The sequence below is a fragment of the Amphiprion ocellaris genome, chromosome 10, assembly GCF_022539595.1.
Source record: "Amphiprion ocellaris isolate individual 3 ecotype Okinawa chromosome 10, ASM2253959v1, whole genome shotgun sequence".
Taxonomy (NCBI): Eukaryota; Metazoa; Chordata; class Actinopteri; family Pomacentridae; genus Amphiprion; species Amphiprion ocellaris.
In genome coordinates, this window is record NC_072775.1 from 24,302,307 (window position 1) to 24,327,852 (window position 25,546).

Consider the following 25,546-nt stretch of genomic DNA (forward strand, 5'->3'; position numbering starts at 1 on the left):
ATGTTAGAAAACGCTTCAGTATCTTGTTGAAATAACTTATTTTGTCTGACAAACAATAGCTTTGACTTTAGCCATTAAGTAGACCAAACAACTACATACATCAGCTTTACCTGCAGCATGGCTCTGAAGTTCATCACAGTATTACTTTTAGGATGTGATATGATAGTTAATGTTACTTTAACAACAGTGTTTCTTGACACACCTGTTCTAGTTATTTGACTGTTACCAGGTTATGACTGAATATTTAAGTTGTAAGTGAAACCAAAGAACTTTTTGATTTGCATTTACAGTATTTTTACAGGGTTACTTAACAAATGCCATACACTACAGTTCAAAAGTTTGGTGCTCATTTTTGAAGGAAAAGCATTTTTTTTTCAATGAAGATAACATTAAATGAATCAGAAATACAGTCTAGACATTGTTAATTTGGTAAATGATTATAAAGAGACCCATTTCCAGCAACCATCACTCCTGTGTTCTAATGCTACATTGTGTTAGCTAATGGTGTTGAAAGGCTAATTGATGATTAGAAAACCCATGTGCAATGATATTAGCACAAGAAAAAAAAAGTGTGAGGTTTCATGGAAAACATGAAATTACCTGGGTGACCCCAAACTTTTGAACAGTAGTGCATGTCTACATACTTCAGTATACTGTTAGGATTTTTTATCTCACAAAGCCACTACTGACTGAACACTGAAATTTGGTAGGATTTTTATCTCTCGAAGGTAATAATAACTGAACACTGAAATCGACATTACATATGAGTGTCATAATATTGATAATAACCATTTAATGTGCAATGAATCCATGCTTGACCTTTAAAAGGGAAGAGATGGAGCTAAGCACCAACTCCAAGCTCTGATGGACACAAACAGGTCAACCTGGAAAGTTAAAGCCGCTTACAAAAAAAAAAGTTTCTTCTACTACACATGCACACACTAACAAAGAGTTTTGGCCTCGATACACAGCACATTCCTATTTTCTGAACCACGGTTTATCCCCACCTTTAGCCAATCACATTTCAAGATTTGAATTAGATGTTTATATCTATGACCTATCACACAGTACCAGACTGAACAAAACGTCATGTTCACTTTTGATTTGATCCTTTTCTGGGAGGCTGTTCCAAACAGAAAAGGTCCTTGTACAAGATTCTTTAGGGACACTGATATTTAGAAAATAAACAGCTTAATTGGAGAGAAGTGTTTTGTCTTCTATCTCAAAAAACGAACACATTCAACAATACAGGTAAGAAATTTAGGTCCTCCAGCACTTTTTTTTTTAACCAAAAACAAACATTTGGTCCATTTAAGTAATGTGATAGCTGCAGAAGATAATGACATCATTGAATTTCTCCATAATATCCTGGCAGAAACTTTGGATGTTGCCTGTATATAATGTTGACAATGTGGGTGTACTTGCCATTGTGTAGCACAAAATACCTTTAGTGCTTGAGCGAGTAGTAGGTGAGCTAGTGGCTTGAGCAAATAGAAGACAGTTGGCCGAAGAGAGGCAGGGACTTAACAGATCTGTACGTTCTGGAGGAAGCAACACTGCAGACTTACCACTAAGACATCTTAAGGCAGGTCGGGGATGTTTTCATTACAACAATGACCAGAGAAGGACTTTAAAAGGTAGGAAATTAATGTTGACAAACTTTTTTCACTGCAGCCACAACAAGTAAATAGCATTAGCATCTGACTCATTTAACCACTGCGGCAGCTGCAGAGGATGAAATCTTTGAATACCTCTACAATAACCTTTCAAAAACTTTGGATGTTGCTTGTATCTAATGTTTAAGATGTGGGTGTGGCACAACTACCTTCACTGATTAATCCAGGGCATGCAAAGCCCTCCTCAACAAAAAACAAACTTTACAAAACCAATAAAACACAGCAAATGGTGTTTATTGTCAAAGTGTAGGAGTAGGACAATGTTATATGTGCATAATTCAATATTGTGTTCTCTAATTGTGCAACAAACTAAGCTACAGTATATACAGACATCTATCATAAACTGTTGATAGCTGGATGACAGTTATACTGTATAACAGTAAATCTAGTTGGCCGGTTGCTTGGGCAGGACAGCCTCTTAAGGCAATCCGTTGTAGGCCCAAGACTTTGGTATCATCTGCGTCAATGCAAAATGGTGACTCTTACTCTTACAGTGTAATATCAATCAATACAACTAAACACATCCATTAAAAACATCCACATGAATATACTCAATGCAACAAATGTTATGCAGAAAAATCTCTTGCCCCCTCCCCATTCTGCTTCTCTCTTTTAGCTCCATAAAACCCAGTCAAGGTTAAACAAACATTTAAATGTTACATATTTCATTAAAGTAAAAGAGAATAATGTTATGAGAACCCTCAGCCTAGATAGCAACAATGCTTTGTGAAAAATATATGTATAGTAGAGTGAACTAAACATTTACATGATTTTACAGGTGAAAGGAAACATCGCTTTGACATAACTCTTTAGAATAATAATACAGCCCCACAGTCTTATGAACATGCTATGATCTCTTGTTACTCACTCTGATCACTGTCCATGTGATGTCAGCTTACACAGCCTGTCACAGGGTCGTGGTTGTGTCAGTGTGTATACATGTTTTAAAGTGTGCGTGTATGCATGTCAGTGTGTTTGTGTGTGTCTGCAGGCTCAACAGTCCCCCGAGTTATGCGAGTGTGGCCCGGTCTCCATTTTCCAGTCTCTCTGGTCAGTGGCGTCTCCCTGGCCGTGCTGGGAGGCGGCAGGAGACAGGGACATCTGTCTGCGGGGGTTGCCGCTGTGCATGGTGTTCCAGTGGCGTTTCAGATCCGACGCTTTGATGAAGGCTTTGTCACAGGAGCCGCAGTTGAAGGGCCGCTCGCCTCGGTGCTGCCGTTCGTGGTCTTTCAGATGAGACTTGTGCTTGAAGGCCTTTTCGCACATTTGGCACGCAAAGGGCCGCTCGTTGCTGTGGACCCTCTCGTGCCTCTTCAGATCAGGGCCCCTGATGAAGGCCTTACCGCACACCACGCAGCGGTGCGGCTTAAAACCAGAGTGGATTTTCAGGTGCTCCTTGAGGTGGGCGGCGGTGGTGAAGGCTTTGGGGCAATGCTCACAGCCGTAGGGGCGGTTGGCGGTGAGCAGCCGCTCTTTTTTGGCGTTGTGGTCCATGGGCTTTGCTCCTGTGCTCTGGCAGGAGCCGTGGTCGCGGTGGCCATACAGCAGGTACTCCAGCTTCATGTCGCTGGAGGAGGAGGAGCCCCAGCTGTGGCTGTGAGGGTCTTTACCCATGTTGGTATTGTAGTTGTGCGGCTGAGAGACGTGAGAGCCACCAGCCCCCATGCCATCCATCCCCTGATCATAGAAGCTGTTCTTCCTCACCTCCTCCATGGCCAGCTCTTTGAGGATGGCGTCCTGGGCTCTCATCCCGTGGTCACCTGGAGCTTGGTTTTCCCGAGTCTTCATGTTGGTCAGCTCGCGTTTCTGGGTACACAGGTTATCTAGGAAGTTGATCCCCAGGATCTGACCGGACGACATCATCATATTGATGTCCTTCTTCCTCACAGCCAGCCGGGCTGTGTACATGTAATTGAGCACCTCTTCAAAGATGTCTGAGCGGATGAAGTCCAACTCCACGATGGAGTTGTCCTCGTCATTTTGCTTCTTAAAGAGCTTTTTGAAGTAGTTGCTGCAGGCGGCCAAGACACAGCGGTGAGCCCTGAACTCTATGTTTTCCACCACCACCACCACATCACAGTGCTCACCTTCCATCCTCTGCTGATTCAGCATCTTCAAAAAGGTGGCTTTGTGGTCATAGTCGATATATCTCAGTAAATCAGACATGTTGCAGGTCAGATAGCAGCAACCTGCAAAGGAAAAACAGCAAATTGTCAAATAGAGTTTTTCCAATAACAAAGCGGGGTATGGATGTAGCTGCACAGCTGAGGGGTGGAGCTCTGGATGCAAGCCTCCTATGAAAATACATGCATGCTGGGAATGCAACACACAGAACAGTTACTGGAGCAACTTACAAGCAAAAGCGCATTTGTTAATAAATGACCGCCTGGAAGCACAGAGTAAACAAGGGAGGCTAAATCAATCATGCAGAAATCCTTAAGAAAAAATACGACAGGCCCGACAGCGACACAAGCTGCAGCAGCGCAAAGAAAAGACTGAAACAGCAGCAGAAACAAACACAAGCACTTTTCTTTACTTAACGAACGCGTTTTCGTCGCGGTGTTTGCGTGACAGTCGCGCTGCGTGAAGGAAGGATAACCTTAGCAAGAATATTTCACATTTCAGTGCGCCCAGCCATTTTGGTCAGCAAGCCTCCATTGGCATGTTTCTGCTGTCTTTAAGTCAGTTCACAAACAGCGGAGACACGCTGGACACAAGGACGCACGACCGACGAACAGCGGCGCGCTTTTCTGCGCCGCCCGAGGAGACAAAGAGAAAATAGAAAATGTTAATACCCGAAGCCTGAACGCGATCCCTGTGTTGTCACGCAAGGCAGTCGACGACGATCCAGAGCTGTCGTTTTTCCTCTTCCTCCTCTTGTTGTGACTGAGCGGCTCCGCAGGAAACGATGCACCGCTCTGCTGCCGCCTACAGCCCCGGAGCGGCACTGCAGGGATCCTCTACAGCTGACAGGAGGAGCCACTCTCACTGATCTCTCCATCAGTGTTTAGTCTGAAAGCCGCACGAATTCTTCATGTGTCAGTTGTGATTTTTTTAAGAACAAATAATGTGCCTAATAGAGAAGCAATGAGATATATACTTATAATCAAAAGTCTGGACACCCCTTCTCATTTAATGTTTTTTCTTTATTTTCATAATTTATATTTTAGATTCTCACCAAAGGCATCAAAACTATGAATGAACACATATGGAATTATGTAGTCTTTTGTATGTAAACTTTTGACTCATCAAAGTAGCCTCCTTTGGCAGATATAACAGCTGAACACACTCATGGCATTCTTTCCACAATGGAAATCGAATATTCTGCAGAAAGTTCTTCCTAACTCTCTTGCAGAAATTCCGATAAATGTGTGACACTTGTAGGTTGCTTTGCTTTGACTTTTCTGTCCAGTTCATCCCAAACCAGCTCCATGGGGTTTAACCCTCCTATTATCCTTGGGGTCAATTTGACCCCGTTCAATGTTTAGCATTAAAAAAATGATAGTTGACTTTATTTTTTTTCTTCATATGTCATGACTTTTCCTAATTTGATGGGGACAATTGACGAAGCATAAAATTATCATGGGATTTTTTCAATTTGCTGAACACATTTTGCACACATCGGTGTTCCTCTGGGGTCAATTTCACCCCAAACTGTTTTAGCTGTAAAACCTCTCTGTCTGTGTCTGTGACTGTGACCTAACATCCTCACATCTGCAGGTGCAGCATTAATACTTTTGAGTTGATACATAACAGCGGGGTGTTGAAAACAACTATTCCCACGAGAACTTTGACACTTCTCGTGGTAGGACATGTAGGAAACATCCAAGGCTTTCCAACTACACATGCCTCACTTCTAAAATGATCATCTTAAGGTCAATATTTTCAATTGATAGTTATATGAAGAGCTTGAATAATGACTTTATGTCTTCAACATGGCTGACTGTGTGTCTGGTGGGACACACTCTTAGCAGCACGTCTACTTTGTTGTTGAAGTGAGTAGAGGAACCATAATTTTCAGTTTCTGGTGCTAACATGACATGGGGGAGGTGAAAACAATATTCTCATGAGAACGTAGCACCAACTTTCAAGACTTAATCAACCTCTATTGCTGCAGAACAGTTTTGTTAATCCATTTCTTGTTCCCTGAAAAAGGCCTTTTTGTATAATTCTGAAATGTACATTATTTTTCAGTTTTGGGTAACCTTACCATTTTGTTTTCAATCTCTGGCAGTTCACCACTTACCTTTGTACCATTTCAAGCAATTCATTGGACTTGAACCACTTGAAATTCAATGAAAAGGACTGCTAAAATGGGGGCGTTCTAAAACTTCTGACGGTAGTGTACATGTGCCTGTGTGTGTGTGTGTGTGTGTGTGTGTGCGTGTAAATATAGAGAGAGACAGCGAGAAAGTGAGAGGCTATTTCAGTACTTGAGAAGGGGAAATTCATTCTTTGCTGCTATTGCTGTGTTGATGACAGACTTTTTTTCTTTCCAACTGAAACTGTGAGAATAAACAGATTTGAAATTAACTAACGTACTAAGGAAATAACCACATCTCAGTGTTTAAATCCAGAAATCAATAATCAATGGGTCGACTGGAAAAACAGGTTTTAGTACTGTGGCCCTGCTATTGTGAAGAAAACATCAAATTAAAAATCAATGCATTAACCATTTTTATTTCACCATTTTGAGGAAAACATGGCTGTACATGAACAATACTCAGTTATTCAGATACCTGAATACAGCTACAGATAAGGGAGGCATACAGCTGACATGTTCGGGGGAGGTGAAGGAAAGACCCTCTCTTGGCTTTGCGTCTAGTTCGGGCAGAGCTCGGCACTCTGAGCCCTTAGCCTCACAGTCACACAAACCTGGGACTTGTGCTGCAGCCGATCTTCTACCCTGGACCGAGTTCAAAGCCTACACAGGCACATAAAAATCTATTTCTTGCACAGCACAGCACGTTGGCGTTTGCTAAAATTGACTTTCTCAACAAATGTTGCAGTGGTATAATCAATCAGTCAATGAGAAACAATGAAACACTGAAATTAAAATAAAAAGTAAAATTTCAAGTAGACATGACAGAAATCAACTGTGAAGGATAATTTGCTATTCTCCTAGGAAAGCTTCGATATGTACAGTACAGAGCTGTAGTGATTTCTGTAGCAGCCTACCTGATGTGAAATCATTGTGTTGCCAGAAGGAGTGAGGCAATGCTTGCTTGCAAATAAGATTGGCACTTTTACTGCAAGGTTAAATAGTGTATGCTCTCTAACACATACAGCCTACAGCAAATTTAAGTTTCTGGAGTGATGGCTTTGCTTCATAAATAAAATGCTGCTCTGCTACAATAATTATTCTCAATCATCATAAAAATGCATTGAAGTCATAGCACAGTGAAAACAAAACATTTGCCTGCTGCACACAGGGATTTGGGGTGCAGATGGACTGAGAACCATTTTGAAAGTTGTATCTTGCCATTAGTTTGAAAATGCAACATTGCGTCCCTTCTCATGCAAAATGCACTTTATTTGTTTTGTGATGGTTGCGACGAGCAGCGAGCTGCAGCATTTGGAGAGTAGGAGCCTTTATAGTCTTCAGAGAGTCCTGATGTAATATGTGGAGTTCTGGATGTTGGATTCTGGGAGGTTGAACGGAAAACAGCCATCTGTGTTATTCCTGGAAAAGCAGAGGAATCACTAGTTAGTGCATCTTACATGTTCAATTACTTCTGAAGCTTGACTGCTGCAGTACACCCTGGGAAAAAGGAGTCTGATTAAAGGTTATGGTGGTTTTACCCACATAAACAGATGCACTGAAGGACTACTGAGCCACAAAAATGCAAACTCAGAACATAGATACACACAAGCAATAGTGTAGCAAATAGCAAAGTCACCTATTCAAACTGTAATCTCAGTCCAATTACTGCAAATCGCTTTTAGTACCATTAAGGTAGAAAAGCATTTTGTAAGTGCTGAGCATTTAGCATTAGAGGTTATTACAGTCCATCAAAATTAAAAGATATCAAACAACTCTTCACCACTACAGCATATTTTATTCAGCAAGGGATTTCAGTTCAGTTTCTTTCAAAGAGAGGAGGAGATGTGGAGAAATTGCTCCATGAGAGAGTGGCACTCTGGATTTCTTAATTGAGCACTTTGGGTTACGTGAGCAATTAAGTTCAAAACAACTTTTGCAGAACCCTCTGGACAATAAATAACAGATTAGCTGGAAATGAACTCTCTGAACTCCAAGCAGTTGCTCTGTTTTTTTGTTTTAACTTCAAGTTTTGTCTACTTACATTCCATCTTCATATTGATCTGCTCTGTGTAAACACAGCCTGCAGTTCAAACCAGTTCACCTGAAAAGACCCCAAACTGCTACATCACTGCTAGATGTGGCTGAGTCACTCATGATTTTATAGTTGTGTTAAGGCGTGCTGAAATTACAGTTGTTTTTTTTTTTTGTTTTTTTTTTTTTTTACAGAATCTGCTTAGAGCAAATGTTTTATTTTTGTTGAATTCTTAAATGAGACCCACAGAGTAAAGCTATTTGGATGAAATATGACAAGTTTATATTTGCTTACGAAATTCAAGGAGCACTGGAAATGTGAAAACCTGACAATTTTTTCAGTTTGTTCGTTTGTTTTTTTTTTTTTTTACAGATTCTGTCTGACAAATAGTGTGATATTGGCGATTTTTAAAAGCCTTTCAAACCCAGCTGCGGATTTTGGGGTTCAGAGGGTTAAGCTGGTCAAGTGTCGAAGTCATACATAACTAGCTAAGGCCATTCATTAATGTTAGGTGAAGGCAGTTTTCTCTACACAGCTATGACAATGTGAATAATGACTGAAGGAACAGAAAGTAGAGAATAAAAGGTCTTGTTACATTCAGTTTTTATATTAAAACAGATACATAACGCAGACAATCAAAGACTTCAGTATTCACAGTATTCTGGGGTAGCAAAACAAATAATTGTTGCTTTAATAGAGCACAACAATTATTGCTACTGGCCTTTTATGAATCATTCTGTGAGCAACCCCGATTACATTCTATGCTGCACACAGCAGAAGTCAGAGAAAAGCAGATGGAGGTGTGCAGCCCTCACCTAACTTCAGTGCTGTTCCTGCCATTAGTTCCTGCAGTATTTCAAACTGATCTGCTGTAGATTAATGCACAGATGACTGTTGTTTTGTTTAGTTTACGTGTTTTTGATGAATGACAGCAGTCAGTGAAAAGCTCAGTGACAAACACTGAACAACTCAGCTTGTATTTTGCGAGAGAAATGCTTTTAATATTAAACTGCAGCAGTAAGTCGTGTTCGGTTTGCATTAGTACAACTTAATACTCGAAACGCAAGTTTAAGCAACTTCCTTAATTTCCTTAACAATCACTAATCAATCCATTGTTGAAATTAATGAAATACAGGGGACATTTTCACATATGCAGATAAAAAAAAACTCAACTTCCTCCTAACAAAATCAGCAAGGTTGCATATGAATTTGAAGAACAGATAACTTTACATTTGGTTACTGAATTATAAATTAAATAGCAACGATTCAACGACTCTCTGGACAAAATAGGCAGTATTAAACACAGCAAATGAGCTGCAGTCTTCCACAGTAAATAACGTGAAGTTATCAATCTCTAAATACCAGAATAATCCTCCCTCAAAGCTGATCTGCACGATGGAGCAACTTTTATACTCAGAGCAGAAAGTTGCAGAGACACTTCATCACTTTAGCATGAATATCATTAAAAAGTGTGTTATCAGAGTCCTACTGCTCCTGAACAGTATCAGCTGCAGCTGCTGTCTGACAGACACTCAGCACCTGGCCTGAGTTAGTGTTGTATCCTAGTTTACCATCATTATGAGCCTCAGGTAGCATCTAAACCGGACAGATACTTTTTTTTTTTTTTTTTTTTTTTTTTTACAACTTATCGCTGCATAGTTCATCAGCACGACTGCCACCGTTAGCAATTAGACAGCAGGGAGGTGCGCTTGTTTTATAGACCATTACAGACTGCAAACATACATGTAACTCCATCTCATTAAACAGTAAGAGGCTCTGCACAGTGGTGAAACCACATCAAATCTACAATAGATATCTTACTGCATGACCCTCGTATTCTGCCTTATTACTCCGCCTAGGAATGCAGCGGAGTTATGTGACGATCGATGTTTGTTTGTTTGTCTGTCTGTCTGTCTGTCTGTCTGTCTGTCTGTTAGCAACATTACTCGAAAATAGACGAATGGATTTGGATGAAATTTTCAGGGAAGGTCAGAAGCGACACACAGACCAAGTGATTAGATTTTGGCAGTGATGCGGCTTATAGTCTGGATCCATGGATTTGTTACAGATTTCTGTATCATTGAGAGATAGCGGCACGGCGTCACTGTAACTATGACAAGTGAACATTACGTCAGCTGCCTGCTGATGATCACATGATTGCGATCCTGCTACAAATCGGCCACTACGGACCATAAATTTTTAAAAGATTTCATCCGTTGGAAATCATACGACTGTGCAGCCTTGACAGAGTACTGTGGTCTCTGAGTGCTTTTCTTGTTAGTTAAATTTGCAATCAGTCACATTGTTAATGGAATTTAATCAATTAACAAAAAATTCTTAACATTTCGACCTTATGTATCATTTGTTTTTTGGCAATGTCGCCACAGACACCCTGTTTGTAACACTATATAAATACTACAACACTTTTATAAGTGAACTATAGGCTCGATCACAGCTTTGAGTTACCTCATTCATCAATAGTGATATAACATTGTTTTTAAATTAACATTTCTACTACAATGAACTTTTTTTCCTGACTGACAAACTTGATGAAAGGTTATATTTGCTACAAGAAATTTTCGAAAAAGTTGATTATAACAATATTCTATACATTTATGGCCACTCATTAACAAATTAGGAGTATATGATGTACACAGTACCAAGAGTGCCTTGACTTCGTGTAAATAGTATTTTGAAGAGAAGGACGGTGATAATATGACTTTTTGGTCCAAAAACTGATCATTGAATCTCATGTAACAAATCCCCTCGATGATGATTGCAAGACTGAATGTAAAAAAAAGCGTGGTGCACTGGAGATGACTTGCTGTGCAACAAGTTGTTCTACACCTTGCTGTGTGTGTGTTAGCACAGTAAAACATAGTTCAATGGTAATTTTACTACCATGGACCCTGTTGAAATTTTCTGACTCTACTGGCGTCACCACTGTGTGTGTATCTATGATGGAAAAAAGACAAGCGCCCGAAAGACCACAGAGAAAACATCTCGTGTTAATAGTGCTATTCAGACCCAGTCATTCTGACACAAACATTAGACAGCACGCACAAAGACTGAGGGCAAGGCCGTAGAAACAAAGCCAAACATTCCCATCTAGTGAGTCATGTAAGTACACACATGCACGCTTACTCATCCCAAACACTGCGCCTTGGGATCGTTTTAGTCAGAAGCTAATGAAATATCAAGCCTCAGAGCGAAAAGGTGAGTTAGAGTAAACTAGACAGTGAGCAGTAGCTACAGACAAAAAGAACACTTAAGAAAGTTGTGAAAACATGCTGTAGTAGAGTGGAATGGAAAGCTCTCTTATGCTGCTCAACAACTGACAAAATCCTCACAATACTGACGGTGAACAAGTTGAAACACAAATGGCTGCATTTGTGAAGTTTGTGGAAACACGACCACAAGGAGCCACCCTCCCCGCCTCGCACACACAGAAAGGAAAGTGCAACTGAAAGGATAAGTATGTCACAAATTGTTGCAAAACACAGGTGTCCTACAAACAGTTTCACCATGTCAGGGATAAAACCCAGCTTGTATGTGTATCTATATGGATGATTGTGCTGCATTCATTGCACTTTTCCTAAACTTTCTGGATAATATCTAATGTACCTAAATCTAAACTTACTTTTTTAATTGCTAAAGAAGTCTTTTAAAGCTTATATTCATTGTCTGTTTTAATAAAATTCTCATGTACCTGTTCAGTAGAAACAAACTTATCCAATGATGATATTTCTTCAAAAGTAATTCATTTTCACGGTAACAATCTATAATAGCAATTATTATTATTATAATTTCTATAATATATAGTTCTTCAGTTAACTTTTTTCTTGTTAGAGCAGAGTCAAAAATAGACCAAAGCATATCTGTGTGCATTTAAGATCAGATTTCAGTCCATACGGGGGAGTCTGCTGCACAGGCTGAGAACTCAGAAGCAGAAGCCGGTTTAGCCGGTATTTAATCGCTCTTCACTGCCAGTGCCCTTTGTGAGGCTACAAAATGTGGACACAACAATGTATGGAAAATGCTTTTGCATTTCTAATGTTTTTCTACTGGTTACTTAGTGAACATTTAGAGAGAAAAAAAACAAATCTTTTCAAATGCCGGACAAATTAGAAGCAGCTGTCTGTATTTTACACACAGAAAACACTGCAGCCCTTCAAATAAAAAGACTATTTCTTTCCAGCAGGGGGAGTGTTGCACCCAAATTACACAGAATGGCATGAGACTGTAGCAGCATTACTGTGAAGGCTTTTAAGCCTCATCATTGTGAGCTCAGACTATAATATCCGGTGTGTGCACACACATACACCAGCAGTCCTTTCCCTGCTGGGGGAGTGGAGCTGAATGACAACAGCATGATGCATTAGCTGTGAATGCTACAGAAGCAGTGCTATCTGTATCAGTGTGAAGAAGTGCTGATGGGAAAGCAGCATGCCTGAGAATGGAGACCAGTTGGAAAAAGCCCAGTCTGACTTAATTAAAACCAGACCAGACTGAACCGGACAGGGCCGGGACCAGGACTAGGGTCTCGTTGTCTTACCTGGGTCAGTCCTCCCCCTCCTCTGGCGTGATCTCTGTTTCTTTATGTACCACTACTTTGGTCACTGACATGTCAGGATGCTGTTCTTTAGCCTCCTTTATGGCCTGAGCCAGAGCCTATATACAGGAGTGCAGTGCCAGGAGGGATCACCAGGGGGAGACAGAGAATGGGGAAGGACAAGGAGGGGGCGGGGATGTTGGATTGTAAGTCAGTATGCCAACAAGGACGTTACAATTGTCACACTTCCAGTATTTACTAAGCCACATCAAGAGTTAATAATGTTTTGTTTAAAATGTCACGTTTGGCCACTCCATACTAAATAGCCACTCACAAAGTGCATGTTAAAGCCCAGGGGATCACGAAGGTCACTGTTAAGCACTTTACTTTTCCATTTTGCAAATCAAAGTCTTGGTTTTAAAGGCAAAGAAAAAAACAGATCTAATAGTAGTGAATAAAAGGCAACCTATATTAAAAAAAAGACAAAATCTTTAAAAGACCTCATCATGGTCGATGTCTGCATCTCCAGTGATAACGATCCTCTTCTCAATTCTTGTCTCGGATATTCCTCCTTTCACCGTCTGACCAACAGAAAACAAACACAAAAAAAAAATCAATAATGTCCTGCTGGTAATCTTTATTAAAGATACAAAAAAACCAAAAATGTGTGTGTATATATATTTATATACACTACTGTTCACAAGTCTGGGGTAACCCAGACAATTTCATGATTTCCATGAAAACCCATGTTTATTTATGTGATAACATAATTGTGCAAGGGTTTTCTAATCATCAATTAACCTTTCGACACCATTAGCTAACACAATGTAGCATTAGAACACAGGAGTGATGGTTGCTGGAAATGTTCCTCTGTACCCCTATGGAGATATTCCATTAAAAATCAGCTGTTTCCAGCTAGAACAGTCATTTATCACATTAACAATGTCTAGACTGTATTTGAGTCATTTAATGTTATCTTCATTGAAAAAATGCTTTTCTTTCAAAAATAATATTTCGAAGTGACCTCAAACTTCTGAACAGTAGTCTGTCTGTCTGTCTGTCTATCTTCCATCTCTTAAGGCCATAAGTGTGCAATGAGACATAAAATGGCAAGTACAAAAATGTCTCTTCCCCATTTTCACCTATATAAATATGTTTTTTAACACAGTATCAAGCATGTCCAGATGGTGTTTTTTATATGCTAGAGGACATGCTATGTGTAAAATAAGTAGCCATCTGACTGACCATTTCCACCATGAAACTGCAGTGCATTGAAAACAGAGACCCACACTTCTGGGTTTAAATCAATTCAATAACCGTAGAGGGACTTTAAATGTGACAGTAAGCAGAAAGACATGCATAAGCTATAGAAATGTTGGACAGGCCAAAGAGATGACAGATCGCCCTGACCTTTGTGATGTGTGTGGTTGTTGTGGTACTGGTAGTTTCCGAGGTGATGGTCTGGGCACTCAGCAACACCCCGGGGTCTGCGTCACCATTTGTGTCAACCTGTTCACAAGCAAAATGTTTTATATTTGCGCTATGGATAAAGTCAGTAGAACAAAATTATTCCATTTTTTTTTTTTTTTTGAATAGTACTAAGCACTAGTAAGTAATAGCTTTAAAGCTCAGTAAGGTAAGCCACACCTTTACACATGGCAACTTAATCTACTGTCAGTTTATCCAATAGGTAGCGGAACTTTAAAGCAGCAATTACTCCCAATCCCACAGTTCCCTTCAGCTTAACAAAGCTACTTTCTCTTTCATCTTACTCTCTACGTCTTCCAGCAACTTCAGAGTTTTGATTCACGGTCTCAGCAGTGCCATTTTCTGTCACAGCACACAGCTACCTCTTTTAGCTTTTCTGAGAACTGTTCTCCACTCCCAAATTTCATAATGAGCCAGATGTTTCTCTTTTCAGTTAATGGGCAGCAAATTAGTACTAAAAGACAAGTGAATCTTGGTCATAGGTTGATCAGGTGGATACAAACACAACTTTAAGCACATGATAATTGCTCTCCATATGTACACTACTGTTCAAAAGTTTGGGGTCACCCAGACAATTTCATGTTTTCCATGAAAACACACTTTTGTTCATGTGCTAACATAATTGCACAAGGGTTTTCTAATCATCATTTAGCCTTTCAACACAATTAGTTAACACAATGTAGCATTAGAACACAGGAGTGATGGTTGCTGGAAATGTTCCTCTGTACCCCTATGGAGATATTCCATTAAAAATCAGCCGTTTCCAGCTAGAATAGTCATTTATCACATTAACAATATCAGGACTGTATTTCAGATTAATTTTATGTTATGTTTAATGCTATTTTCATTGAAAAAATGCTTTTCTTTCAAAAATAAGGATATTTCTAAGTGACCCCAAACTTCTGAACAGTATTGTAAATAAATATTTATGACTAACAGGACAGCCATATCACCTCCTCGTGTCAGCTTGTTTTCTGCTCTTGTTACTGCAGGTTTACCTTTTATGGATAATTTGCACACTATTCTTTAATCACTTCTGTTTCAAATCTTACACAATTCAACCAAATCTAAAATGGAGGTAATATCACATTGTGTACAAATTTACCTCTGCAGCTTCATAGGTGATAGTCTTTGTCTCTGTGTGGACCACAGGCATGTCTTTGGTAGCCACCTCCACAATGTCAGGACTCTGGGGAACAAAAAGACAAAACAGGTACAAATCAGTGCCTACAGAGGGAAACCAGCATCAGCAAAACCATCCTTGTTCGAGCTCATTTAATGTCCTCTGCGAAACGAACTGCTGCAGATTTTGGCTGACTGTACCTTGTATATAAAATCAAACTGACAAAAATAAGCAACATGAGTCACTGAAGAGCTTACATGTATAAAAGAACATGTAGTCATGCATTGCAGTCCCTAGTCGAGTGATGGAGAGAATACTGAAGAAGGCAAATCACAAGGTTACGATCAAGCGTGTACACCGCATTGAGTTAAAGGTCCCTCGCACAGCAGTACACTGTGAAGTTAGGAGGTTGAAATGCATATTTGTGCTTTTTTTGTTGAGTTTTGTCATTGATTACTAGTGGCAGATTGTGTTGACAGGACGGACTGTGGTGTGAGGTTACAGGGCCTAGGCTGAGGCCACTGAAGCAGATGAAGGGTTACATCCAACTGAGACGTGAGTGAGGATAAATGGGTGTGCGGGGTATCTGATATAGGGGTGTTCAGTCTGAGTCAGTTTGTGTGGCCTGGACTTCTGGTCTTGTTGCTCGGTCATCTTTTTTCAATGTTTCAGCTCTCACTATCTCTTCTCCCACCATTTCTGAGCCCTTTTTGTCAACAGTCTTCTTCCTCATCATATTTCTCCTCCTTTGCCTTGATCGATTCATCCACTGCTCTCTCCATTTCATCTTCTGAGGTCTCCATTCGTGCTTAGAAGTATTTCTCTTTTTCAAAGGGCAAATGATTTGACATTTCAGGTAAGTTCTGTGGCTCTTCATCCTCCGTACACTATGCCACTGGAGAACATTTCTTTGCCTCCTTATTCACCTTCTCAAGATTGTCTTCTAACTCTGTGGGGAATTTTTCTTCCTTGAAAAACTGCACCTCATCTGACAATTGGATTCTTTGGCCATTTACTTCCGTCTCCTTTCTCTCCCCTGCATGTTTCCAACCTGTCAAGGCCTCCTTACAACTCTCAGTTGCTTCATCGTGCTCCTCATCTGTTCAAAGACACCTTTCTTTTTTGTCACAATATCCGATGTAAACAGGAGTCTTGTCTTGGCACAGAAGCCTTCCCATCCTCTTCTTTCCCATCTATGACTTCCTCAGATTGCTTTTCTGTTTCTAGGTTCAGAACTGCAGACCTTCCCTCATCCTACCCTACATTTGATGCTTTTGGCTGCATTTCTGTTCTAACTGCGCACACACGCACGCACGCACGCACGCACGCACGCACGCACGCACGCACGCACGCACGCACGCACGCACGCACGCACGCACGCACGCACGCACGCACACACACACACACACACACACACACACACACACACACACACTGCTGAACTTGTTGTCAGGATTGTCCAGGAGTAACTGTTTTTTTTAGCTGGTGAACCAATGCCACTAATTTCTGATTGTGGCTCTAATATACAATCTAGTTCCTGCTTTGCTGGCTCTGCTGACATTGTAGATTGCACTGGTACAGACTATGTGGTCTGGATATTCACCGTTGGTGCTGTCAATTTGGTTGATTCTGCTTCTGTCTCCACGGCAACCACTGCCTTCTCCTGCTGATCAGGTGATGCCTGTTAACGATAAATTATACGATTAGACAATGTTTTTGCATCATCGCGACAAAACAAAATCTAAACAGTACAGGGCAGTTTCACATCACACCTGATAAAGAAAAACAGATATGTTGGTTAAGCATTTTTAGATTTTCACTCTATACAACCTGACAGAATTGCATAAAATAAGAAATATATTGAAAGACAGTTGATAAGGACCAGAGAGCAGCGGTCACCTTTTGAGATGAGGAAACCCATCCCAACGTAGACTGATGAGACACAAGGATAAACAGACACAAGAACAGAGAGAAAGGTAAAGAGACAGTCAAAAGTCACACTAAGCACAAAACAATAGGAGAGAGTATAGAAAATGAAACAAATGCTGAGTAAATAATGTATGGATTGTATGGAATGCCATTCTGCAGCTTATTAAATTTGTAAATATATAAAAATGTAAAGAAATCCTGAAACCTCAAAATGATTATCTACTATTAGAATCACTGAATCCACCAGGAGCAAATTTTGCTTCCCTTAAGAATGGTGAAATATCTCTTTAGATAGATCCATACAATTTTTTGTAAACTTGTTTGTGAGGCTGAGGGGAGGGTGGGTGGGTTTGGAGGATGAGGTGTGTAAAGCTGCAACGGTGGCACCGAGCCAGGGCTAGGAAGTCACCGCTTTCAGAGGACTGATAACAGAGCTGAAAGAAAGGAATGGTGTAGCTGAGCAAAATGATAGAAAAAAACAAGAACCAGCCAGAGTCCCCATTTCTTTCCTTATCAGCTGTGGGAGTCAGCTGCTAAGGTAAGACGAGCTGTTTTAGTTGTCAATCAATTCACACACAGACCCAAAACAGTTGTAGCTAAAAAGCAGCAGCAAGTTTGAATGCAACAGAAACGGCGGTTTAGCAAGAGTGAGTGTAAATGCTAGGTGTTAAGGGACCGCTGGTCATGCACGGGGCTTTATTACACTGTTGTTAGACTGGTTTGGCTGCTGCTGGAGGGAATGAGGGTAGGCAGCAGGTGGTGGTGGAGATATGAAGGGGGCAGCAAAAACTAAATTGTTGCTTTTAGTTTTTATACAGTACCACAGCTAAAGATGTAGTCGAAGATTCTGAAACTGTATTTTGAACCAGGTTGGACTCTGACTGCTCAGACTGGATGTCTTCAAAGGTGAAGATTTCTGCATTCTCCTTCAGCCCATCAGAGGTTTTCATCTCCTTTGCTGCGACACTGATCACCTCTGAGGCCTCTGTTTTCACCTCCTCAGAAATCCACGATGCCATGGCCTTTTTAGGTGAGTCAATACCTTTAAGCGGAATCATGTCATCAGTTTTTATCTCCATCTTTGTACTTAGCATCTTGACTTCTGTAGTTTGGGCTTCTGTAAGAACAGACGTGTCTGCTTTGAACATTTCCTTCCCCATTGATGCAGGCAGCATGTCATTCTTGTCGGTTTCATGCTCTCTCGGAACAACGGATTTCTCTTTTTCATCCAAAGTACTCATCTCTTTGCCCTCAGTGTCCTCTTTGTCCTCTGCATCTTTCAAGATAATGAGCGTCCCTTTCTTATCACTGATGGCCTGGGACACTTCCTGTCTCACAGCTCCCGGACTGACTTTGACCACCGACCTCTCTGACACCTCGTCCTGGGAGTCGGGTGTTTTCTCTTCTACCTCCTTCAGTGTCCCATCCATGAAGACGTCGTCATCCATAGTGGTTGATAAACTAATCCCATGAGGCCCCGAGGAGGTCGCCCCATCTGTTATGATACTATCCACCACGTATTTCACCAGATATCCCGCTGCCTGGGGAGACACTTTGCTTATTGGAGATGGATCGTTTAAGTTAATAGACAGGGCATTAGACAACCAATTCACACCAGAAATAACCTCAAGAGACACATAGAAAGGACACACACAGAGGCTGAGCTCGACAAGTACGTGAACTTAGGTGCACTGTTGGGATGTAGCTTAATATTCTACTTGTTTCTCTGCATAAATATAGAGGTATTATTACTGATCGAGTTATGAATGTAAAAAGTGTGACACACGAGTTTACATCAGCACCTGATGACATGATGTTCATTCTGAATATGCTAGAACTACAACAGAAAGTTAGTTTTTAAAAACAACAGAACACAAAGATATTACAGTGGTAAGCTGTAAGAGCAAATCACTGTTCAAGAGACCACATATTTCTGGAGCCACCAAGATGTAAAAGGCAAAAATACGCCACTCTCACTTTCAAGTGTGACTAAATGAAGCAGCTTACCTCAGTGGCTTTAGCATTCACCTCCTCTTTTGCCTCATCTCCAGTTGGTTGCTCATCTTTAGTCTGCAGAGAAAAAGAAAGAAAAAAAAGTCACATTCTGGTATCACCTAAATAGACACAATAATTGACGTGTTCAGTGCAAATCACACATTCAAATGTGGCAGTTCTGTATCCAAAAACTAATTAGAAACAGCTTCTTGTCATTAGTCAGACAGATTTGATGTCAAAGATTTGTTTTCAGAAACGTTAATGCCTGTAACGCTCCTTCAAAATCCGGTTACTGCTTGCACATGTGCTTCGTGCACACGCACCACGGTCACAGAAGTTCTAGAACACACCCCTCAAAATGGAGACACTGATATAATTGCAGATTATGTCACTGAACACAACAATCATTTTACTGATCAATGACTTTACCATCCATTACCAGAACACATTCATATAATAATCAGGTGCTGATGAGATATAGTAAAGACATAAAACTATAATGGCAAAGAGAAACACACTGGGTAAAACATGCATTAAATTTTATTCACGCAACTCAGAATGACTTCATAAACCAGCCTCCTCTATTAAGGTGCCCATCTTCTCCTTTAACAGGCACTTAAGTCATTTGAAGTATAAAATGCATTGCACCGTACTCATTTTGATGCAAAAAAATATTGCTCTTGCCCCGTTATTAATATTGAATTGGCTCCTTTATGACGTATTGCACAATAAATCCAGAGATTAATGCATTTGTTTATGTAAAAATGTCCTTGGTGATGTCATGTTTCACACACACACATGCCATCATTAAGTCTGCTATGGACTGCAGCTTACATCCTGTGGCTCCAACGGCTCTATCATTGGTGCCTCATGTGCTCTGGGTGAGTGCACAGGGGACGAGGAAAGCCTCTTCTCCCACTCGGTCAGACCTGGTGTGCTGCCTCCAGTCTCCAGGAAGGAGCGCTTCATCTCGCTGATGTTGGTCTGGTGCTTGACAGCGTCTGCTGAAGGCTCCGTATCCTACAGCAGCCAATCAACGGTGATACAGGGAGATGAAGGCAGTGTTGAGGGAACAACGGCCATGCTTCATGCAACGGCAGATGCACATCCAATGAATTACCAGGACACATGTTGGGCAGCATGAAACACAGCTCTGAAAAAGTCTGGACCCCATATCTACACACGTGGACAAAATTGTTGGTACCCCTCGGTTAATGAAAGAAAAACCCACAATGGTCACAGAAATTATTTGAATCTGATAAAAGTAATAACAGATAAAAATTCTATGAAAATAAACCAATGAAAATCAGATATTGCTTTTGAACCGTGGTTTAACAGAATTATTTTAAAAAAATAAACTCATGAAACAGGCCTAGAAAAAAATGATGGTACCCTTAACTTAATATTTTGTTGCACAACCTTTTGAGGCAATCACCGCAGTCAAACCATTTCTGTAACTGTCAATGAGACTTCTGCACCTCTCAGCAGGTATTCTGGTCCACTCCTCATGAGCAGACTGCTCCAGTTGTCTCAGGTTTGAAGGGTTCCTTCTCCAGACGCCATGTTTCAGCTCCTTCCACAGATGTTCAATAGGATTTAGATCAGGGCTCATAGAAGGCCACTTCAGAATAGTCCAATGTTTTCCTCTTAACCATTCTTGGCTGTTTTTAGCTGTGTGTTTTGGGTCATTATCATGTTGAAAGACCCATGACCTGCGACTGAGACCAAGCTTTCTGACACTGGGCAGCACATTTCTCTCTAGAATACCTTGATAGTCATGAGATTTCATTGTAACCTGCACAGATTCAAGACACCCTGTGTCAGATGCAGCAAAGCAGCCCCAGAACATAACAGAACCTCCTCCATGTTTCACAGTAGGGATAGTGTTCTTGACATGCTTCATTTTTGCGTCTGTGAACATAGAGCTGATGTGCCTTGCCAAAAAGTTCCAGTTTTGTCTGGTCTGTCCATAGGACATTCTCCCAGAAGCTTTGTGGCTTGTCAACATGCAGTTTGGCAAATTCCAGTCTGGCTTTTTTATGATTTGTTTTCAACAATGGTGTCCTTCTTGGTCGTCTCCCATGAAGTCCACTTTGGCTCAAACAACAACGGATGGTGTGATCTGACACTGATGTGCCTTGACCTTGAAGTTCACCTTTAATGTCTTTAGAGGTTGTTCTGGGCTCTTTTCTTACCATTCGTATTATCCGTCTCTTCCATTTGTCATCAATTTTCCTCCTGCAGCCACGTCCAGGGAGGTTGGCTACAGTCCCATGGATCTTAAATTTCTGAATAATATGTGCAACTGCAGTCACAGGAACATCAAGCTGCTTGGAGATGGTCTTATAGCCTTTACCTTTAACATGCTTGTCTATAATTTTCTTTCTATTCTCCTGAGACAACTCTCTCCTTGGCTTCCTCTGGTCCATGTTTAGTGTGGTTCACACCATGTCACCAAACAGCACAGTGACTACTGTAACCCTATAAACAGGCAGACTGACTGATTACAAGTTTGTAGACACCTGTGATGCTAATTAGAGGACACACCTTGATTGAACATGTCCCTATGGTCACATTATTTTCAGTCTTTTCTAGGGGTACCATCATTTTGTCCAGGCCTGTTTCATGAGTTTATTTTTTAAAATAATTCTGTTGAACCACAGTTCAAAAGCAATGTGTGATTTTCACTGGTTAATTTTCATAGAATTTTTATTTATTATTACTTTTGTCAGATTCAAATTATTTCTGTGACCATTGTGGGTTTTCCTTTCATTAACTGAGGGGTACCAACAATTTTGTCCATGTGAGTATACCTCTACAGACGTAAATCAGATGCATTATATGCTTCCTCAATTTTAGAGGGTTATGCAGGCTACCTGTCCAGTATCCTGCAAAAAAAATGCAGAAAAACGGCAAAATGTCCACCCACATCACAATTGTTAACAAACACAGTAGCAGCTTGAGCTTAAATGCTAAAGAAGCATTTGAGACCAGCTTAGCTTGAACCAACGGAAACAAATGGCTTCATGCATAGACTCATGGATTTAGTTTCATAGGTTTAGGTGAGCACAACACTCCCAAATCTCATTAGAAGTTAACAGTCACTTATTCCAGTTTAATATCTGTTATATTTGTCATAAATGCATGAAATGAATTTAGATGCTGACAGCAAGAACTTTTTCATACAGGAAACACAGCAAACAGTATCTAATACTGATGATTACATGTGTAATCAATCCTCTTATCAGTTAGGTTTCATCATACCAAAGGTTGCATGCGTATTTCAGTAGTGCATTGTTTTCTTACCAACCTCTAGCATCAGATTACTATGCTTGATAAAAACGTTTTCCCCTTTAACTCGTCTTATGAAACTATACTGCGAAGACAAAAGAGGGGAGAGGAACTGTAAATATAGAATTAGGCACTATGCCATGTTAAGTTCCAACTGTGAGGAGAAAGTGGGAGCTTTGTCTTCTACAATAAGGCTGGAAAAGCAAATGGCGTGAGGGCAAAAAACAATTCACAGAAAAAAAAACAGTAAACACCACAATTTGTAAAATAAATGAAAAACAGAAATAAAAATTTGTAAACTATGAAAATAAATAATCTGACTGGTGCAGCAGCAGTAAATTAAATACTAACATGACTCCACCATTAACAAACAACAGCACCTGAGAAATTATTTAGAATGGAGAAGAAGCAGCAGTCTGTGGAGTGTATTCAGGCAAGAGTGAATGGTCAGTCTGGTGTGTGACGTGAGAATGTCAACAGCGGCAGCAGAAGCAGGCAAGCCAAGGCGGCAGGACAGCACAAAGTGACCGATGGTTCATTTCTGAGTGGCTCAGTGCATCTGATGGTGGTGTGATGCACTGAGCAGGGCCATGAATCGAGCCCAGTGTACCTGAGTCTGCATTTCAGAGTCCTCATCGGCTTCCGACTGACGGCAAGTAAAGAGGAGAGCACAGAGACAGTGAGACAAGGCAATAAAGAGGTATTAATCAGAAGAGATGGAAATGAGGGGAGGGGAAAGAAAAAGTGAGCCACAAGGAGCAACAAGCAAAGAGATAGGAGAGGAAAAAGAAGGTGGCTGAGCAATAGAAATGATTTGTTAATCCCCTCTCCTGAACAGCTTTGTCCACTCACAACCTTAACAAGTCTTAACAAACTGCAGATCTGTCCAGCTTTGGATTTCTCCATGTTTACGTGACATGCAAAGGGTTATACTATGAGCAACAGCTGTACATTTGAAATGTTTACAAGCTTGTTGGATTTTCTGTTCCCTTTCCAAAAGAAAAAGTGTACATAGCAGTTTCAACACACATTTGTCTACTCTGGAATATATTGCAATAGTTAGTGTAAGATATTTAGCTTATGACAGTTACTCGTTTACAGTAGTAGAAGATAATCTTCTAATCACAAAGTAAATACCAATAACTACTTACATGCCAATAATGCACTAATTTGCCAATTCACCTACATTATTTTGCAGGTTTATGGGTTACTAAAAATTTTACTTTCACTTTATTTCGTTGTCTTTTATTTATGCTTCTATTGCTTGATTGCATACACTACTGTTCAAAAGTTTGGAGTCACCCAGGCAATTTCCTGTTTTTTCATTAAAATTCACACTTTTATTCATGTGCTAACATAATTGCGCAAGGGTTTTCTAATCATTAATTAGCCTTTCAACACCACTAGCTAATACAATGTAGCATTAGAACACAGTAGTGATGGTTGCTGGAAATGTTCCTCTGTACCCCTATGTAGATATTCCTTTAAAAATCAGCCGTTTCCAGGTAGAATAGTCATTTACCATTTTAACAATGTCTAGACTGTATTTCTGTTTTATTTAAAGTTATCTTCATTGAAAAAAACTGCTTTTCTTTCAGAAAGAAGGACATTTCTAAGTGACCCCAAACTTTTGAAAAGTGGTGTATGTATTTTTTGTTTTGATGTTTTTGAAGCACTAATTAAATTTACTAAATCCAACTTAGTGTTTCTAAGTGCTTCAATAGAAGGCGACTGGATTTCTCTTTTGGTTCTTGAAGACATTTTACCTTCAAAGAGGGTTTCTCAATTCTTAATGCATCACATGCCAACAGTGGTGAAACTGTCTTGGGAAGGATCTTTGGACTGCATTATAAGCATCTGATGGATAGTGTTGTAGACCTCAGCCCCTGTTTAGAGATGGATGTTTCAGTTTAATATAGATGGTTTCCTTCACTCCTCTCTCAATCCATCGGTCTTCAATGTCCAGAATGTGAACATTGCTCTCTTCAAAGGAGTATCCCTTTTTCTTTAGATGCAGGCTAACGAAGCAAACGCATAACACAGTCCTAATATCCCTCCCCAGAGGGTTTTGTCACTATTAACACCTCAAGCCATGTGAGTCTTGGATCTTTAAGCAGTCACAGGCCAAGTGAGTTGGTGGTGAGTAGCCCAGTCTATTCCAATTAAGGAATCCTTTTGGATGAGAGATGAAATGTTTTGAAGAACCAAAAGAAGTCCAGTTGCCTTCTATTGAAGCACTAAAAATTACCATGACCTGAATGACTGACACAGACATATCTACCATATACCCCTTTCAGACATGCACTCTGTTCTGGTAATCAGATACCAACAAAAAAGGTCGGCTGCATGTCTGAATGCTCAAACTGGTCGCTTATCTGTAAAAGTTGCACCGGCAATCTTACTAGGTCACCTAAGAACGTTTCCATATAACTTTCAACATGGTGAACAGTTGTGTGAAGTGATGTAGGAAAGATTTTTTCCACATTTCAGCTCCAACATTTACCGGAAAGCATCACAGAGAGAGTAATATACAGTTTGTGTGCAAAAATCATAATACATCTATTTCACGCCGTTTACTTTGACCTCAAATCTGTTAGGCAACAAAATGGAATGTCTATAATAGTAAAATCTTACTCCAATTAAAACACACATATAGACAAGTCACCTTAAAGATTATTGATATACATTATTAATTAATATATTTTGATTTTATCACCCATAAGATTTTAAGAGGAACTGAAGTTTGCCTCTTCCAGTTGTTTGGTAAAATTGGCTCTGAGTTACGTTACAACCTGCAGCATGAAACAGCAGCAGGATCCACGTGTGTCTCTCCCAAGAGAGACAGTTTTGCACATTTGTTGATGAATAAACAGCGCCGGTATGCAATTAAATTTCTTACAGTTATAAATTATCGCCAAGATCAGATCAGCGCGGACACGGATACAACGGTAGATCCCGAGATCACACAGTGTAGATCTACATGCCTTCACAGATGAGATGTTACACAGAATGGCAGTATGGTTTCTGGTTCTTTAGTACTATTTCTTCGTAGTTTACTGCAAACCTGCATCATCAGACAGTAGTAGGATCCACGCGTCTCTAAAGAGGGAGTTGTGTGCATTTACGCACAGAGCAACAGTAGTAACTACATAAATTACGTTTATCTACATAATATCCCAACATGAAAAAAGGGCCG

General features: G+C 40.3%; 2 protein-coding genes across 17 annotated transcripts in view; both read right to left on the reverse strand.

Moving 5' to 3' along the window:
* Positions 1 to 1,889: 1,889 nt before the first annotated feature.
* Positions 1,890 to 4,612, reverse strand: LOC111576977 (zinc finger and BTB domain-containing protein 14-like). Its single transcript, XM_023283000.3, has 2 exons — positions 4,472 to 4,612; positions 1,890 to 3,865 (listed from the first exon to the last, which is right to left on the reverse strand). Exon 2 carries the CDS (start codon positions 3,840 to 3,842, stop codon positions 2,670 to 2,672), a length of 1,173 nt encoding a protein of 390 aa, XP_023138768.1. The 5' UTR covers positions 3,843 to 3,865; positions 4,472 to 4,612; the 3' UTR covers positions 1,890 to 2,669.
* A 1,717-nt stretch (positions 4,613 to 6,329) lies between these two features.
* The window catches only part of LOC111576972 (band 4.1-like protein 3), a 66,234-nt gene continuing 47,017 nt past the window's right edge, over positions 6,330 to 25,546 (reverse strand). For 6 of the 16 annotated variants that reach the window (XM_023282984.3, XM_023282977.3, XM_023282978.3 and 3 more), the window contains 12 exons: positions 22,961 to 22,996; positions 22,370 to 22,435; positions 19,894 to 20,079; positions 19,072 to 19,134; positions 17,886 to 18,605; positions 17,035 to 17,067; positions 16,739 to 16,816; positions 15,118 to 15,201; positions 13,935 to 14,033; positions 13,025 to 13,105; positions 12,528 to 12,643; positions 6,330 to 7,359 (listed from right to left, as the gene is read on the reverse strand). In XM_023282984.3, coding sequence (XP_023138752.2) covers positions 12,533 to 12,643; positions 13,025 to 13,105; positions 13,935 to 14,033; positions 15,118 to 15,201; positions 16,739 to 16,816; positions 17,035 to 17,067; positions 17,886 to 18,605; positions 19,072 to 19,134; positions 19,894 to 20,079; positions 22,370 to 22,435; positions 22,961 to 22,996 — 1,557 coding nt within the window. In that variant the 3' untranslated portion in view covers positions 6,330 to 7,359; positions 12,528 to 12,532. The remainder of the gene's footprint in view (positions 7,360 to 12,527; positions 12,644 to 13,024; positions 13,106 to 13,934; positions 14,034 to 15,117; positions 15,202 to 16,738; positions 16,817 to 17,034; positions 17,068 to 17,885; positions 18,606 to 19,071; positions 19,135 to 19,893; positions 20,080 to 22,369; positions 22,436 to 22,960; positions 22,997 to 25,546) is intronic. The other 10 variants (XM_023282991.3, XM_023282987.3, XM_023282982.3 and 7 more) reach the window with 6 other exon arrangements.

Excerpts from the sequence above, each read along its gene's own strand:
- LOC111576977 (XM_023283000.3), bottom strand. The coding sequence starts at position 3,842 with ATGTCTGATTTACTGAGATATATCGACTATGACCACAAAGCCACCTTT.